The sequence below is a fragment of the Megalobrama amblycephala genome, linkage group LG22, assembly GCF_018812025.1.
Source record: "Megalobrama amblycephala isolate DHTTF-2021 linkage group LG22, ASM1881202v1, whole genome shotgun sequence".
Lineage (NCBI taxonomy): Eukaryota > Metazoa > Chordata > Actinopteri > Cypriniformes > Xenocyprididae > Megalobrama > Megalobrama amblycephala.
The window spans coordinates 31,509,693-31,527,322 of record NC_063065.1 but is presented as its reverse complement, the minus strand read 5'-3'; the positions used below and the strand labels follow the sequence as shown (position 1 = coordinate 31,527,322).

The following is a 17,630-nucleotide window of genomic DNA, read 5'->3' as shown; positions in this document are numbered from 1 at the left end:
CAGTCGGCTGTCTGTCGGCTCCCCGCGCGCTCTGCCTCAGCTTGTCATGATCACGCGAGCCGCAGCAGATGTTCACTCGTCTTCACACAGGCTGTGCTGCATCCGTTCCCATGATGCCAAATCAACTGTTCAGCTTTACAGGTCTTGCTTATTGATCCACCAGTGGCTCCAGGAAGTATTTATTTATTTAAATTACATATAAAATAGTCACTGTTTGCCTTTAGAAGTCCAAAATCGAAGCATTTTTGCCTGATTTAGATGTCTTCATCTCAGTCAAGAGTAGTTGATGGGGTTTCATGAGTAATTTGTTGTTAAGGCGAGCATCATTTATCGGCGTGGCAGCTTTATTACATTCGTATAATTGAGACATAATGCCCCGTTAAACTATGAGAGAGTCACAATCAAGCTCAATTCAGCACGCTCTATTGTAGTACTAAAGCTATAACAAAGCTTTCTTTTGTTTATGACTGCAAATAATGCATTACAAGGCAAGCATTGCTGTTACTGTTGCTCATTTTTAAACCCTGAGCTTTAGTAAAATTCAGTGATATTGAAATCATTAACAGGGTGTGCATTCAGTAGATATCTGATAGCATTTCTGTACCACCACATTACTACTTCATGAGTGGCAGATGTGAGCGGATGCATTGCGGCTGTGGACTCTGTCTAGCATTGATTTCTGACACTGACAGCAGTGTGGAAACTTCCAATAGGTTACAGTGAAACACACACGACTGCATGCATCATAATGCATAATGCATGTAAACCCACACACAGCAGCACGGCGTTCCCAGGGGGAGCGATTCACTGTGGCTCCAATAAACACTTTCATTATTCGTAGCTCTATTTTGCTGACAGTTCGATGCAGCCTCGGCATGTACATGTTGCTCAGTCTGAACCTTCAGGCTCACTAGGGAACCTGCGGAAGAGTTTGACAGGAGACCACAGACATTCAGTCAGAGTTCGGAGTTGCTAGAGTTTTAAAATTCAATTTCTGTCATTTATTCCTCACCCTCATGTCGTTCCACACCCGTAAGACCTTCGTTCATCTTCAGAACACTAATTAAGACAGTTTTGATGAAATCCGAGATTTTATTTTTTATCTCCCATAGAAAGCAACAAAATTACCACTTTCAAGGTCCAGAAAGGTACTAAAGACGTTGTTAAAACAGTCATGTGACTTCAGTGGTTCAACCTTAATGTTATGACGAGACCAGACTTTTTTCAACTATTTCCTCTCTACCCTGTCAGTCTCCTACGCTGTTTACGTTGAATACACATTGCAGAGCTTCCGTGTTGTATGTCAGAACACCGGCTCAGTATTGGCCGGCGCTGTTCACGTGATTAGCACGATGCATGCGTGTGATGCTGACACAGGAGCCGACCAATAAGGAGTCGCCGTTCTGACGTACAACGCGGAAGCTCTGCAATGTGTCTTCAATGTAAACAGCGTAGGAGACTGACAGGGTAGAGAGGAAGTAGTTGAATAAAGTCTTTATTTTTGTTTTGTTAGCATGTTTCTAGCATGAATTAGCACATTGCTAGCATGTTTTAACATTTTGTTAACATGGCATAGTAAATCAGGATAGCAACATGTTAGAAACGTTAGCAACATGCTAATTCATGTTAGAAACATGTTAGCAATGTGTTAAATCGGGATAGCAACATGTTAAAACGTTAATTTGTTAAATCAAGCTAGAAACATGTTAGCAATGTGTTAAATCATGTTAAAAACATGCTAGCACCATGTTAAATTGAGATAGGAACATGTTAAAACATGTTAACAATGTGTTAAATCGTGTTAGAAACATGTTAGCAATGTGTTAAATCATGTTAGAAACATGTTAACAATGTGTTAAATCAGGCTAGAAACATGCTAACAATGGGTTAAATTGGGATAGCAACATGTTAAAACATGCTAACAATGTGTTAAATCATGTTAGAAACATGTTAACAATGGGTTAAATTGGGATAGCAAAATATGTTAAAACATGCTAATTTGTTAAATCAAGCTAGAAACATGTTAGCCATGTGTTAAATCGGGATAGCAACATGTTAAAATGTTAATTTGTTAAATCAATCTAGAAACATGTTAGCAATGTGCTAAATCATGTTAGAAACATGCTAACACCGTTAAATTGGGATAGCAACATGTTAAAACATGCTAATTTGTTAAATCAAGCTAGAAACATGTTAGCAATGTGTTAAATCGTGTTAAAAACATGCTAGCAATGTGTTAAATCGGGATAGCAACATGTTAAATATGCTAATTTGTTAAATCAAGCTAGAAACATGTTAGAAATGTGGTAAATCATGCTAGAAACATGTTAGCAATGTGCTAAATCATGTTAGAAACATGTTAGCACCGTTAAATTGGGATAGGAACATGTTAAAACATGCTAACAATGTGCAAAATCATGTTAGAAACATGTTAGCAATGTGTTAAATCGGGATAGCAACATGTTAAAATGTTAAATTGTTACATCAAGCTAGAAACATGTTAGCAATGTTCTAAATCATGTTAAAACATGCTAGCAATGTGTTAAATCAGGATAGCAACATGTTAAAACATGCAAATTTGTTAAATCAAGCTAGAAACACGTTAGCAATGTGCTAAATCATGTTAGAAACATGCTAACAATGTGTTAAATCATGTTAGAAACATGCTAGCAACATATCAAAACATGCTAGCATGTGTTAAATCATGCTAGCAAAATGTTAACATTAAATCATGCTAGCAATGTGTTAATCCATGCTAGTGGAGTGTTAAATAATGCTAGTAACATGTTCACGTTAAATCGTGCTAGCAGAACCTTGTTGTGCGCTTGAGCTTCTGTTGATCATATTAGATGAGCTCTATGTGTGTTCCTGATCAATGTTTATATGTGAATAAAAGTGAATTAAATCTGTTCATCATATAAAGCGATCGTGACTCTTCTGAAGACCGTTCCTTTTTCAGGCTTAAAAGTTTTGGTAAAATGGAAAAATCTGTCATATTTCATTAAAAACACAAACTTCATTTGTGAACGACCTGAGGGAGAATTTACGTTTCCGGGTGAACGATCCCTTTATCGTCTGTGGCTCTGCATGAGAATGTGACCGTTTTCTCCTCAGCTCTTTCTCTAATCTGGTGTTCCTGCATTTGGTTCCAGGTAAGCCTGCTATCGCCCACAGGGATCTGAAATCAAAGAACATTCTGGTCAAGAAGAACGGCACATGCTGCATCGCAGACCTAGGTTTGGCCGTCCGTCACGACTCTGCCACCGACACCATCGACATCGCTCCCAATCACAGAGTGGGCACCAAACGGTAATGTTCTCCCGTCACTCTTCCTCTCGATCCTCAGGGAACTTCAGATAGGGTTTCAGCTCGCTGGCTGTTAGTGAGTGCTGAGTTTCTCTAAAACGGGGTGTACCGCCCGCAGGCGTCACCTAGCTGTGAAAAAATGAATAATCATATTTTTCAAAACTACTGCCTTCATCAACACAAAATAGGTGTCATTTGAAAGCTTAGAGTCTGAACTTTACAATAAATGTAGCCAATTTGATTAAATAGTGCTGTTATTTGCTGATAAATAGAAAAAAAAGTCAGAATTTATGAAATACTTTTTTGTACTATGTGCTGCAATGCATCAAAAACATCATACAGCTCAGATAATCATGTGTCATATGTCATTTGAAAGGTCTCACGGAGTTGAATACAACAAGCATAATTGTTTTGACCTTTACTAAACTTGAGCGAGTTTTTGTATGTGAAGCCCTGCAATAATAATATACTGATGTCACGTTTTCGCTCGTAACTTCAGGAAACATGCTCTGTTTGTGGAAAATGGCACATCATTATTTACAGCAGATTCTTCCAATTAAAATGAGTCCAAACATCAATATAATCCATTGAATCCATGAAGGAACAATTTTAAAAATGCCCATTAGGGGGTATCAATGCTAAACAAAAAGGCTACCTTGGTTCCAAATGCTGTAACTTTTAATGACATTATGCTATCACCACAAAATTTTGGCAATACAACAATATTGGCATGAATCTTTTTCTTTTGCACTGATAAGGGAAAACACAAACTACGAAAACATATTTTATTACATAAACAGTTTATACATAGAAAAAACTTAAATTTTCGATTCCTCAAAATATCCAGCATTAGCAGCTATCTGACCTAAACTGGGTTCTGATTGGTTCATTGTATTCTAAACTTAATTGGCAATCAATTGTTGAAGCTATTAAGGTGTGCTGAGCCCAAAATCTTTTACAAACCTGGGCCAAGTTTAAACCAGTAACAGCATCACAGCTGGCAAAGGGGCATGTCTGACTTTGACGTGTATATTGCCATTATTATGTAATCAAAATGAAAATTATTATTGCTGATCTTCAATGATAATGTCAAGTTACTTTAATGTGTTTGCACCAAAAAATAAGGATTTATGCTGATATCATGCCAGGGGTGTTTCCAAACTTTTGGAGGGCAGTGTATGTAAAATTATAATAAAAATGATATATATATTTTTAATCTTCAACACAGGGTTTAAAGGGTTAAAGACTTTTAGGTTGTTCGTTACCCAGTTCAAATCTAAGTGCTTTCTTATTTTAGCAGAGCGTGTGGACGTTTCATGATTCATCCACTGTAATTTGCATGTCGCAGATGAAATTGCGTCAAACTGAATTAATGTGTTGGAAAGGAACGATCTCTCGGTTTACTTACACCATTTGCCCTGGCAATATAATTAAGTCAACAGACTTGCATGAAATGAGTGCATGTTCCACTTCCGCTCAGCGAGCGTCTCGGAGGTCAACATTGACATCATGGGTAACGCAGCGACTCTGGGCTGAAGGCTAGATCTCTTGAATTTATCCCGATTAATCAGGATCATGAAACTGACTTCACCCTGCCGAAATCTGGTGAGGAGATTAGTCTGTTAATACCTTGACTTCCTGTGAAAGATTTCACAATAACACAGCAACCATGTGCTGTTATTCCCATCCCAGTTTGAAAACAGACTTTACCTCTGAGACGTGTCGTTAGATCTCACAGGTAACCGCTAATTAACACTGTTTTAAGGTTGTGATTTTTTTTTTTTTTTTTTTTTTTTAATGCACCTTTTCAGAAGTGGATTGCAAAAATGTTGCACTGTTCACAGTAATCTGTGTTGTTTTAGAAACCTCTTTGTTTTATTTTAAAGTGTTCTTGTTACAGTGTAATTATACATTTGAGTAATATTAATTAATAACATGTTTAGGGTTAGTTGCATGAAATTATGCATCATTTATAGTCATTACTAGAGTAACTACATGTAACAAGGACACTGTAAAATATCTCTTTTTCATGTCGTAAATAAAAGCAAAATGTTCCACGAATAAATGTAAAAGCATTTTAATTGATTATTTTGTATTATTTAATTGATTTTTATGCATTTTATTTCTTTGGTATGCACTTGTTTTTGTAGTAAAAATACATAGTACATATATACAAGTTTTTTTCTGGTTTGATCCATTTGCATTACCTTTTAAATACAACCAAAATACAAAACACTATGAAATATTTTGAACTTGCCTGCATTTTTTATGTTTTAGGATCAAGTTTAAAAACAATAATTCATGTGCAACAAATAGATGCACCAGCCTTGTGAATTTCAGGCTTGCTGTGCTTTTTTTAATTTAATTTTAATTATATATTGATTTATTTTCATACTACCTCGAAACTGGCTGATTTCTCTCCTTTTCAGGGCATTTTTTCCTCCCTTGGTGAAGCTACATTGAACCTTGAGAAAGACTTTGCTTTTGTATCATGGGGGCATATTAAATCTCTGGATTATGGTTTTGCTTTGCTTTAAAAATATAATAACTTTCTTTCAACAGGTATATGGCTCCAGAAGTACTTGACGATTCAATAAACATGAAGCATTTTGAGTCTTTCAAGAGGGCCGACATCTACGCCATGGGGCTCGTCTTCTGGGAAATTGCCAGCAGATGTTCTATTGGAGGTATTATCAAGGACTCTTCGCTCTGCTTTAATAACTGTTTTAGTGCTGCTGCTGCTTAAATACATGCATTATATTTTCCCATTGTTTCTTTATTCCCCTTTTCAGTACGGGAGATCAAGTATTGTGTGAAATCTATATCAGCAGTATCATCTGTTGTTTTGTTCCTTGTGTTAACATACCTCGTACACACTTTCCTGCAGGCATTCATGAAGACTACCAGCTGCCGTACTATGACCTGGTGCAGTCGGACCCGTCGGTGGAGGAGATGAGGAGAGTCGTGTGCGAGCAGAAGCTGCGGCCCAACATTCCCAACAGGTGGCAGAGCTGTGAGGTGAGAGCACAAACTTGAGCATAAAGAGATGGGAATGAAACCAACCCGTAAATGTGAGCTGACAAATAAACATTTATTTTAAAACTTCATGATTTTAGGTTAAAATGTATATATTATTATGAGGGAAAGTGTATTGGAAAAGCCAATTCTGTACTTTAAAAAGCATTATTTTTATTTTTAGATTGTAATGTTACAATGTTAGAATGTAAAGTCTTCATGAGAGTCATTGAATCATTCACTCAATAGATTCATTCAAAAACGTTGATTCATCCAGTAATGAAAGAAGTGACGTCTTCATGAGAGAAGCATTATTTTTATTTTTAGATTGTAATGTTACAATGTTAGAATGTAAAATAACTTTCTCTTTTTTGCATTTGTGCCAGACTACATGGTTACATTCACTATATTTGTATTAATAGCTTTTAATATAAACACTGTTTGTAGGACAACATTAGGCAGGATGTTGAATTAAGGTTTTTAAAAAGTAAATACGGATTTTTTTTTTCTGAATCCAAATAGAGAAATTTAGAAAATACTGAGATATATACTGTATATCGCCATTTAGCCAAAAAAATACTGAGATATGACTTTTTTGCCATATCGCCCAGCCCTACTTTGATCTATTGTTGAATTATGACCATGTTTACCTTATGGGGATTATATCCTATAAACGTTTATTATTTAATAAGCCTTTTAGTTTTTGTCTAAACCTGTGTTATTTGAACTGTAAAGTTAGGTTTACTATCATTTTATGGTTTGGATGTTACCATAGATTGCTCTGCCATATGGTATTAATTTTATTTGTGCTGGTCTCAAAAATGGTCTTTAAATTTGATTTTAAAAATACCCTGTCCACCCAATCATTACAATTTAGGGTAAAACTTTAATTCGTCCTAACTTTAAAAGCTTGAAGATATTCTAATTATCCTTGTTTATGTCCTGTTTTGGACCTTATTAGCAACATTTTCAAGGATCCCAGAGAGACTGTTCAGGGTTTTATGAGTCACCCTGCATCCCTATGGGACTTGTTAATTGACAAAATAATCATTAAGAGATTGCAGTCTCGATTCAAACACTCACATGATCTTATTCCTACTGCATATGACAGTGATTTGGCGCTATGTCTATTAAACCTTTGACAAGTTCGATCACAGCGATCGATCACAGAGCTGTTGTCATGTTAAGGTATGAAACAGCTTCACAAACAGTCTTTTAACCACACAGTATCATTATTTCTGCCTTACGATAATTCAGATTATCACAGAAGTACTGGGATAAAAGTTTATAGTTCAGATATAAACACTGATGTCTATGGTGGTGATCAAATAGAGTAAATCACCTTTCGAAAGTAACTTGATGCTTCAAATAAAGATTCTATTGATTACATCATTACACCAGTAGATGGCGACAAATGACTGTTAAAACAGTATTTGTCATTGAATCATTCACTCAATAGATTTGTTCAAAAACGTTGATTCATCCAGTAATGAAAGAAGTGATGTCTTCATGAGTCATTGAATCATTCACACAATAGATTTTTTTCAAAAATGTTGATTCATCCAGTAATGAAAGAAGTGACGTCTTCATGAGTCATTGAATCATTCACACAATAGATTCGTTCAAAAACGTTGATTCATCCAGTAATGAAAGAAGTGATGTCTTCATGAGTCATTGAATCATTCACACAATATATTCGTTCAAAAACGTTGATTCATCCAGTAATGAAAGAAGTGACGTCTTCATGAGAAAGTCATTGAATCATTCACTCAATAGATTTTTTCAAAAACGTTGATTCATCCAGTAATGAAAGAAGTGACGTCTTCATGAGAGAGTCATTGAATCATTCACTCAATAGATTTTTTCAAAAACGTTGATTCATCCAGTAATGAAAGAAGTGACGTCTTCATGAGTCATTGAATCATTCACACAATAGATTCGTTCAAAAACGTTGATTCATCCAGTAATGAAAGAAGTGACGTCTTCATGAGAGAGTCATTGAATCATTCACTCAATAGATTCTTTCAAAAACGTTGATTCATCCAGTAATGAAAGAAGTGACGTCTTCATGAGTCATTGAATCATTCACACAATATATTCGTTCAAAAACGTTGATTCATCCAGTAATGAAAGAAGTGACGTCTTCATGAGAGAGTCATTGAATCATTCACTCAATAGATTTTTTTCAAAAACGTTGATTCATCCAGTAATGAAAGAAGTGACGTCTTCATGAGTCATTGAATCATTCACACAATAGATTTTTTTCAAAAATGTTGATTCATCCAGTAATGAAAGAAGTGATGTCTTCATGAGTCATTGAATCATTCACACAATATATTCGTTCAAAAACGTTGATTCATCCAGTAATGAAAGAAGTGACGTCTTCATGAGAGAGTCATTGAATCATTCACTCAATAGATTCGTTCAAAAACATTGATTCATCCAGTAATAAAAGTCTTGATTCAAACCAATTTTTTTTTTAAATAATCAATTAACATTTTGTCAGAACCTTGTTTGTAAATTTTCAAAAACAAGAACAAAAATATGATTAATTTAAACTAAATAAATAATTTTTGGTTTATGGGCAAAACCTAACAAACATAAATCATATTAAAAAATGACTTCTTTTAAGAGGACAGTCAAATAACCGTTGCCGTGTGTGTGTGTGTACATTTGCTCCTGGCTTTCTTGAGTTCAAAAACATCCTGTTGTTCTCAAAAGAACCATTTTCATTTCCCCATGTAGATCAATGAAGTTAATTCTCCCAGCATTTCATTAGACCATACACAGATCTGCCCTCTGGTTTGGGGTAATCGCATCAATGCGGCCGCCGGAGCATTACTGAATCCTAATGGCCGCTCTCTCCCGCTGAAATCCCCACACCGGCTCCCTGCTTCCGTCTGAAAAACCACAATCCCACGGGAGCCGCGCTAGAGAACCAATCCAGCCTCGCTCGGGTTTCATCAGACGCGCTTTGCTCCTGTCCTCTTTATTACTTGGGAAGTGACACAACTTGATTAGATTTGTCCATGATAACACAGCTGTGAAATCTAATCTGACTCCAGTATATGAAGGCTGCCAAACACTGTTTCTGAGAGGCTCTGAAATAGAGATGTGTCTTTACTACTCGCCTTTCGTTCGCATAAACCGATACATTGTCTTTGTTTCTCGTGAACTGTTAGAGGACGGCGTTGTTTCTAGCGTGACTCAGCTGCAGTACGAGTGACATTTAATGTTTGGCACCGCATTTTAAGCAGATGGTATTTCTGTATTCTGCTCTTGTTTACAGGTTAGCCTGAACATGCAGATGCCTTGCAGGAGATTTGAGTCTTTGGGAAACGTTTGTTCCCTAGTGCAGTGTAAAGCCTGAGATTGTATCAAGGTGTGACTTACAAGGGGTTTAAAGGACCCCCAAAGGAGGCTAAAATGACCTGTAAGGGGCATCATAAAGTACATAAAGCAAGCAGTTTTAATTATGTGAAACTCTATTGTAATTGTTAAAATTTGCAAGGATCAGCATTCTCCCATAAAAGTGATCAAGCAATCCAAACATAAATCATAGAGACTTGAAACTTTGAGGGCTGGTAGTACTCAATACCGCCTACAACGTCACCAAGGCTCTACCGATTGGCCTGATGGGGGGCGCTACAGCATTTAAAAGTACGAAATGGCTCATAACTCTTAAACCGTGAGGCTCAAGTGTATTATATCATTGGAATCCTTGGCTCGAGACGGACAAAATCCATGTCTCGGATTTGACAAAATTTTAGGTATTTTGGATTCTTTTGAACTAGTCCTAGGTTTTTGGCCCGATCAGAACATGTTCGACTCATGGTCCTAGAGGTCTGTAAGAATTTTGAAAGAAATCGATCTCTAGGTGGTGCTAATGAGTTTTACACCTCTGTAATCATGTGGTGTTTCACACATCCACACGATATGCATGTTATTTAATATATCTCCTCATGCTGAACCACTTTGCCTCAAGAACCACTGCTGTCAATCAAATCATTCATTAAATATTCACGAGTATGTAATAAACCTACTTTTGCGAACTGGCCTTACGTCTGTTTTCGCCGGATCAGAACCAAACCAGTGGTTTTCTGGACTCTCTAGGTCAATAATTACCAAAAAAAGTTGAACTTTAGCCTTTTGGGTAGCTATAACCATGGTCATTTAGAAAAGGGGCGTGGCAAAATATACTCAAAAGCCTATAAATCCTAAAGGAAAACTCGGAATTTTGTGAAAATGGTTGACGACACGTGAAATAAGATTCTAAACAAGCATGCAAACTTTTATAGAGATCGGACCATAGGTGGCGCTATAACTGTTAAAAAGCTTTAAAAACCATGCATTTCCTTAAGAAATTGTCTGTATTGGCTGTCAATGTTTTTTTCCATCTATGATCTAAGTGGTTACATGCTTGCTAAATAAAACATAATATCTTTTTACGCATGTACTTATAGGCCTTAAAGCACTTGAATCCCAATAATTGCTGCTCGCAGCTATATTTATACATATAATTAACGTTTAAACAACATTTAAGCGATATGTTGGACGTATATTTTCACCTGCCACAAAAAAAGAGGCAAAAAGTCCAAAAAACTCCTTAAAATATCCAGTTGTTATAAAGTACATAAAGTATTCATTCTCATTTGTATCAAGTCACGTTTGTCTAAAAACTCTTCATGATTGTCAAGTGATGTTTGTGTCAGTTTTGTAAGTACATAAAGCAAAGTTTGAATTCTACATAATAATTAACAGTTAAGCAGCATTTAAACAACATTTTAGCAATGTTTAGGCATCTGCCGCCAAACAAATCTAAAAAAGTCACGTTTGACAAAAAACTTTTTAAGATTGTCATTTGTACTAAAGTACATAAAGCAAATTTTAAATTCTACATATTAACATTTAAATGGCTTTCAAACGTTTTGCAACGTTTAGCACTGTATGCTTTCACCTTCCACCGATTCAATGCAAACAAGAGTCTCATTTGTCTAAAAACACTTTAAATGGTTGAAAAAATGCTTTAAATCAAAGTTGATGTTGGCCTTAACTGCATGAGGGATAGCAAAAGGCAATTTGTGTTGCATTGGGAGAAAGTCTTCACACAGGAAGTTGTGTTGTGACCTCAAGCCTTCAACTGCATCGCTTGTTAAAAATCAGTTTTTCCAGACTGTTAGATGACCTGACTTCAACAGCGAGCACATTCAAAGCAGGTCTGTTATTAATAACCTCTTCAAGAAGCTAACTTAGCGAACTCAATAATGCATGTGTAAGGCTGTATTTTCTTCCTCAAGGCGGATGACCTTCCATAACTGTGCAGTTGTTTTGATTTGCTGAGCAGCTAAATGAGATAAATTATGGTTGTGTGCATAGTTGGCTCTCTTCTATCTGAAGCAGTAACAGAAATGATTTGATTTGCATTCTGTGGAATACTTTCACCCTGAGAGCCGAATGTGGGTGTCGGTAATTACCCCTAAGAGAGCTCAAATCTCTTTAGAGATTGTTGTGCATTTCATACACTGGTAACAGTGTGCCAAGTATAAAACTGTAGCTATTTGCTCTTTTACGTGCCTAATTTGTATCTAATAAAATTCCCAGCGCTGAGTAGATGTGGTGAAGCCGTACTCCGACAGACACTTCACTTCATTGAGGGCACTTAGAGGAGGATTTCTGCTGGAGATGATATGCAAATAATTGCGATACATGCCTAACGGAGCGTATTTGTATCTATTCTAGCGTTTCTCAGATGGCATGAACTTCACAGTAGAACGAAAACACTGATTTGACAAATAACTGCTGTAGTCAGTACAACATTAGAATAGAAATTACAAGTTGAAGTACATGAAATTTTTCTGGACACACTTCACTGAATTTTTCTCATGAGCTAAAAACGTTTTAACCTTTTAATGGACCTTGTGTATGCGTGCGTGTGTTTTATAAAGTAAAGAGAAAGTAAAGGTTTAATACACTTCACATTCTGACTAGTTTTTAAATGATCTTTTAACAATTTGCAACAGTGCTTTTTTTTAAGGAATGGGTATTTGAATATATATATATGTGTGTGTGTGTGTGTGTGTGTGTGTGTGTGTGTGTGTGTGTGTTTGCTAATATCCAATATATGTATACATATATGATGTCCAGAGGGGATATTAGTTTTTAATGACCCTACAAGTTTGATTAAACCATCAAAATATATGGAAAATATTTTATGTTTTAAGTATTTTAAATATGATGGAAGAACAAAACACTAAACTTGGTTAGGGTGTTTGTCTTGACATAATTATTTGGCAAAAAAGGCAAATTACAGCTTCAGGTTTTATTTTACTGTGCAAAAAAAACGTACAGAAAAAGCAAACATTGTCTACAACATAATGTTTTTGTTTTTGCACGTTCATAATTTCTTTTTATGACAGTCTGGATGAAAATTGTCTCACAATTTGTCATGTTTCATTGCGTTATTATCACAAAACACAATAAATATTGAAATGATGTGTTTATTTAACTCTTTGATTAGATTATAGTTTTAATTCACAGTTGGATTTTCATACTTGAAGATTGAAAGTCTGGATTTGGGAGGAGGGTAAAACAATAAAATCTATACAAGATACATTTGAAAAATAACTACAGTCAATGATGAAAAAACTTTCCAGGACAGTTTTAATGTGACCTTCATATAAACAGTCAAAGGATTAGTTTAAAGGATTAGTTCACTTCAGAATTCAAATTTCCTTATCCTTTACTCACCCCCATGTCATCCAAGATGTTTGTCTTTCTTTCTTCAGTCAAAAAGAAATTTCTTAGGAAAACATTCCAGGATTTTTCTCCATATAGTGGACTTCACTGGGGTTCAACAGGTTGAAGGTCCAAATGTCAGTTTCAGTGCAGCTTCAAAGAGCTCTACATGATCCCAGACGAGGAATAAGAGTCTAATCTAGAGAAACCATCTGACATTTTCTTAAAAAAACAAAACAAATTATATACTTTTTAACCACAAATGCTCATCTTTCATGAGGGTGAGTAAATTATCAGGAAATTTGAATTCTGAAGTGAACTAATCCTTTATGAAAACTCCCGGACGAGCCCCCAATTATCTACCCATCTAGGGCTTGGAACGCAACATGAAGGTGACAAAGCCAGCAGTGCATCTGGCATTTCCTTTATTACTCATGTCTTTTTCCTTTCTGGTTGTGTTCAGGCTCTGCGTGTGATGGCCAAGATCATGAGAGAGTGCTGGTACGCCAACGGAGCCGCGCGCCTCACCGCCCTGCGCATCAAGAAGACCTTATCACAGCTCAGCCAGCAGGAGGGCATCAAGATGTAGGCCGGCGGCCCTCGGTCTGCCCAACAATTAGACTGATTTATGATAGTTATCATCACCTTTATCATTATCCTTTATTATTGCATCACCCTCTGTCTTCGAGAGAGGACACGAGCACTTTGAATGAAGTGTCAGTTTGTTTCTGCATCCTTTGCCTCGGTCTTAAATCGCGCCTGGACTTTGACGTGGGTAGAAAACACGGACTTTATGATGTAATAACCCACTTCCACGTCCAGCTGGTGTCGTGCTGGGATCTCATTTTCAGACTGCGTCAACAGCGCGGCAGGGCTGGGTTCAGCGAAAGTGCTACCTAAGAAGGATTCTTCGATTATTTATAACCTTTTTCTTCAGTGGCCGGGTTGATTTGAGTTTGGTTTGTTTTTTCTCTCACGAAGAAATGACCGTATTTGCACCTTGTGTTTAATTTCCGCTCATCACTGCAGTTCTTCAGGTCAGTCTAACTGTTTTTTTGGTTCTGTTTTTGCAAAAACAAAACTGGACACGACCTCATTCAGTCTTGGCGAACATGCTGTGACATATGCAATATAGATAAAACGTATCTACTTTATATTTTTTACTGCTCTGCTACAACAACTACGATGACAACCATGCCTTCCAAGCCAGGTGTTACCAGAAAGTGCCACTGCTTTGAACCAACCAACCCACCCTCATGGTGTGATCGGCCCCGCCGGACGCCGTCGGTCTGAGCGTATCGAGCAGAGGCTTTCTCCAGGAACGTCTCTTATGCACACGGAGCAAAAGGGGGCCGCCACACTCCAATTTGCTGGTGCCATTCTTCATTTTTCTGCCTCTTCATTGTCTTCATTGATGCAGCACTGAGGGATGTAACAACAATCCAGACCTCTTCACGTTACAGCTTGTTTTATGGAACATTGTGCGTTTTCGCGGGACGCCCGTATGCTGGGAATCCAGTGTCTGAATCGTTGGTGCTGTGATCATATGCCCGCCTTCGGTCGGAGGAAACTTTACAAAGTTACAAAGGACTGAAGAAAATGTATAGCAGGCCAACGACTAGCTATGGACACAACTGAAAGCAAAATAATGAAAGTTGCCCAATGAAAACATATGATTACTTCGTTCTCGGTCCGTGAAGATGGCGAGGTAGATTAATATAGCAAATGGATATTTACTAAGCCATAGGTTTTCCAACATTTTGTGGCAACTTTTTCTAATAGAATGTAAATGAGGAAAAAAAAAAAATCAAGGACTGCTTTAAAAGAGCAAGCCTTAAGGGACCAATTGATTATGTCGAGGTTGTTTGTGTTTTGTTTGCGTTCGAACTGACTATAATAACGTGGTAGGATCAGTACTGTATGTAACTGAATACATAAATGTAGCAGTTGTGTGTCGGTGGATGTGAACCGTATCGCCACCCAAACAAGCTTTGCTGTCTCGAGTATCAAAGCTGCAGGATATTTGATCGCATTGTTTCCCATAGCTGTGCTCATGAATGAAGACTGAAACGGCACGCTGAACTTGGCTGAACAAGTTTCTGTTGACTATTTTCTCAAGGTATCAGTTTCTGGTGCTTATTTAAGCATGTAACTTCAGAGTTTTTTTTTTTTTTTTCTTTGGACACCTTTTATCATGGACAAACATCACCAGTGACTTTTCAGTGATCTTTATAGTCAGATTAGGCACCCTTCATTGAAGGAATATTACAGATTCAATGCAGGTTGAGCTCAATCAATTGATCAAACATTGATTACCATAAAAACTATAGATTTTTTCTCTTGTTTTCTTTAATAAAAGCAAAAATGGAGGTTAGGATGAGTTACTTGAAATGGAAGTGAATGTTTTGAGGATTTAAAAGCAAAAATATAAAGTTTAGAATTTTATAAAAGCACTTAGATGAATTCATCTGTACTATTTAAGTTGTTAATGGTTGTGCACTCTAAAAAATGCTGGGTTAAAAACAACCCAAGTTGGGTTGAAAATGGACAAACCCAGCGATTGTGTTAAATGTTTGATATTGAGCATGTTTACATTCACGCCAATACACTGACAATGACCAAAAATCAGGTTATTTAATAATGGGCGATCAGATTATGCTAAAGTGTTTATGACCTTATGCCAATAAAAGATTAGGGTTTATGCATATTAAGCATGATTGGTTTAAGAAGGCGCATGTAAACGCTTCATCGTCTTTTAATGTTTATGGATTGGCTTCATTCATTTCCATTGGTAGCGTCTCACGGTTTTTAAAGTGGGAAATTCATTTCTTGTGGTTATCATGCTGTCGATTGAGTGCAACTTGCATTGGATCTGGAATATTCCTTTTTAAAAAATGGAAATATGTTGATCTGTTCAGCAATAACTGCGGTTTTAGCATGTTGATTGCTCAGGCAATAGGGATTTCTCTCTTCTGATGGTCAAACGTCGCTGCTATGCATTACAAGTCTCTCTGCTGGAGCACGTAAAGGACACGGTAGTTATTAGTATCACATTTAGTGCCCGAATTACATTCTTAAGACTGGTTATGGCTGCTCCATAACATTTGCAGGCTGCCTGCTGAAGGGAAAGAACTATACGAAATATGACACATTCAACATTTCCTTTTAACCGGATTGATTTTTACAGTGTATTTTAAAATGATCAGTTATGCTGAGCTTGTTTGAGATGGCATTAGTGCAAGGAAACCGTGCCAGTCATTGGATGGACAGTAGAGTATTAATGAATGAATGAATGAATGAATGAATGAATCCTGCTACACGCTGAAATGCAAAATTTGTGTGTAGGAGCTCTATAAATAATGTGTAAATGTATATAAATATGTATGTATAATGTTAGTCCGGCTGATGTACAGTTTGTTAATGGAAAATCTGGAAGGAAAAAGTGTAAATTAAACCCAAAAAAGCAATGGAGAGTGCAGTCAGAGGAGGAGAAGAGCTCAAAGGGAATGATTGAGGGAAAGCTTTCTTCAACAAACTTAAAGGAATAGTTCAGCCAAAAATGAAAATGATCATCATTTATTCAATCTCATGTAGTTCCAAACCTGTATGACCTTGTAAGATGAATTCAGGGAATATTGCTGAAGGTAGATCTTTTACGTGCAATTCAAGTGATCCGGGATTGTAGCTTTCAAGAACTTTATTGTAAAAGCATCATGAAAGTCATTCGTACGAGACGTGCATACGGAGCCCCGCATGTGACATGCAGGAAAAAAATAGTAGGCTAAATCTTGCACACGATTTACTATTTCGTTCCCTTGAATTGCTAAATCATGTACACGCAATAGTAAATCATGCACACAAGTTAGCAATCCGATTAAACGAAATAGTAAATAGTGCACACAATTTAGCAAATCGAGAGAACTAAATAGTAAATAGTGCACACAATTTAGCAAATGGAGGGAACGAAAAAGTTAATAGTGCACACAATTTAGCAAATGGAGGGAACGAAGTAGTAAATAGTGCACACAATTTAGCAAATGGAGGGACCGAAATAGTAAATAGTGCACACAATTTGGCAAATGGAGGGACCGAAATAGTAAATAGTTCACACAATTTGGCAAATTGATGGAATGAAATAGTAAATAGTGCACACAATTTAGCAAATCGAGGGAACGAAGTAGTAAATAGTGCACACAATTTAGCAAATGGAGGGACCGAAATAGTAAATAGTTCACACAATTTGGCAAATTGATGGAATGAAATAGTAAATAGTGCACACAATTTGGCAAATCGAGGGAACGAAATAGTAAATAGTGCACACAATTTGGCAAATCGAGGGAACGAAATAGTAACTAGTGCACACAATTTAGCAAATGGAGGGAACGAAAAAGTAAATCGTGCACACAATTTAGCAAATCGAGGGAACGAAATAGTAAATAGTGCACACAATTTGGCAAATCGAGGGAACGAAATAGTAAATAGTGCACACAATTTGGCAAATCGAGGGAACGAAATAGTAACTAGTGCACACAATTTAGCAAATGGAGGGAACGAAAAAGTAAATTGTGCACACA

General features: G+C 36.7%; 1 protein-coding gene across 1 annotated transcript in view; it reads left to right on the top strand.

Annotated features, from left to right (window-relative positions):
• Nucleotides 1–17,020, top strand: part of tgfbr1b (transforming growth factor, beta receptor 1 b) — a 75,148-nt gene extending 58,128 nt beyond the window's left edge. Inside the window, exons 6-9 of the mRNA XM_048174144.1 lie at nucleotides 3,153–3,309; nucleotides 5,869–5,993; nucleotides 6,194–6,324; nucleotides 13,520–17,020. Of these exons, the coding sequence (XP_048030101.1) occupies nucleotides 3,153–3,309; nucleotides 5,869–5,993; nucleotides 6,194–6,324; nucleotides 13,520–13,645 (539 nt within the window). The 3' untranslated portion in view covers nucleotides 13,646–17,020. The remainder of the gene's footprint in view (nucleotides 1–3,152; nucleotides 3,310–5,868; nucleotides 5,994–6,193; nucleotides 6,325–13,519) is intronic.
• Nucleotides 17,021–17,630: the final 610 nt, after the last annotated feature.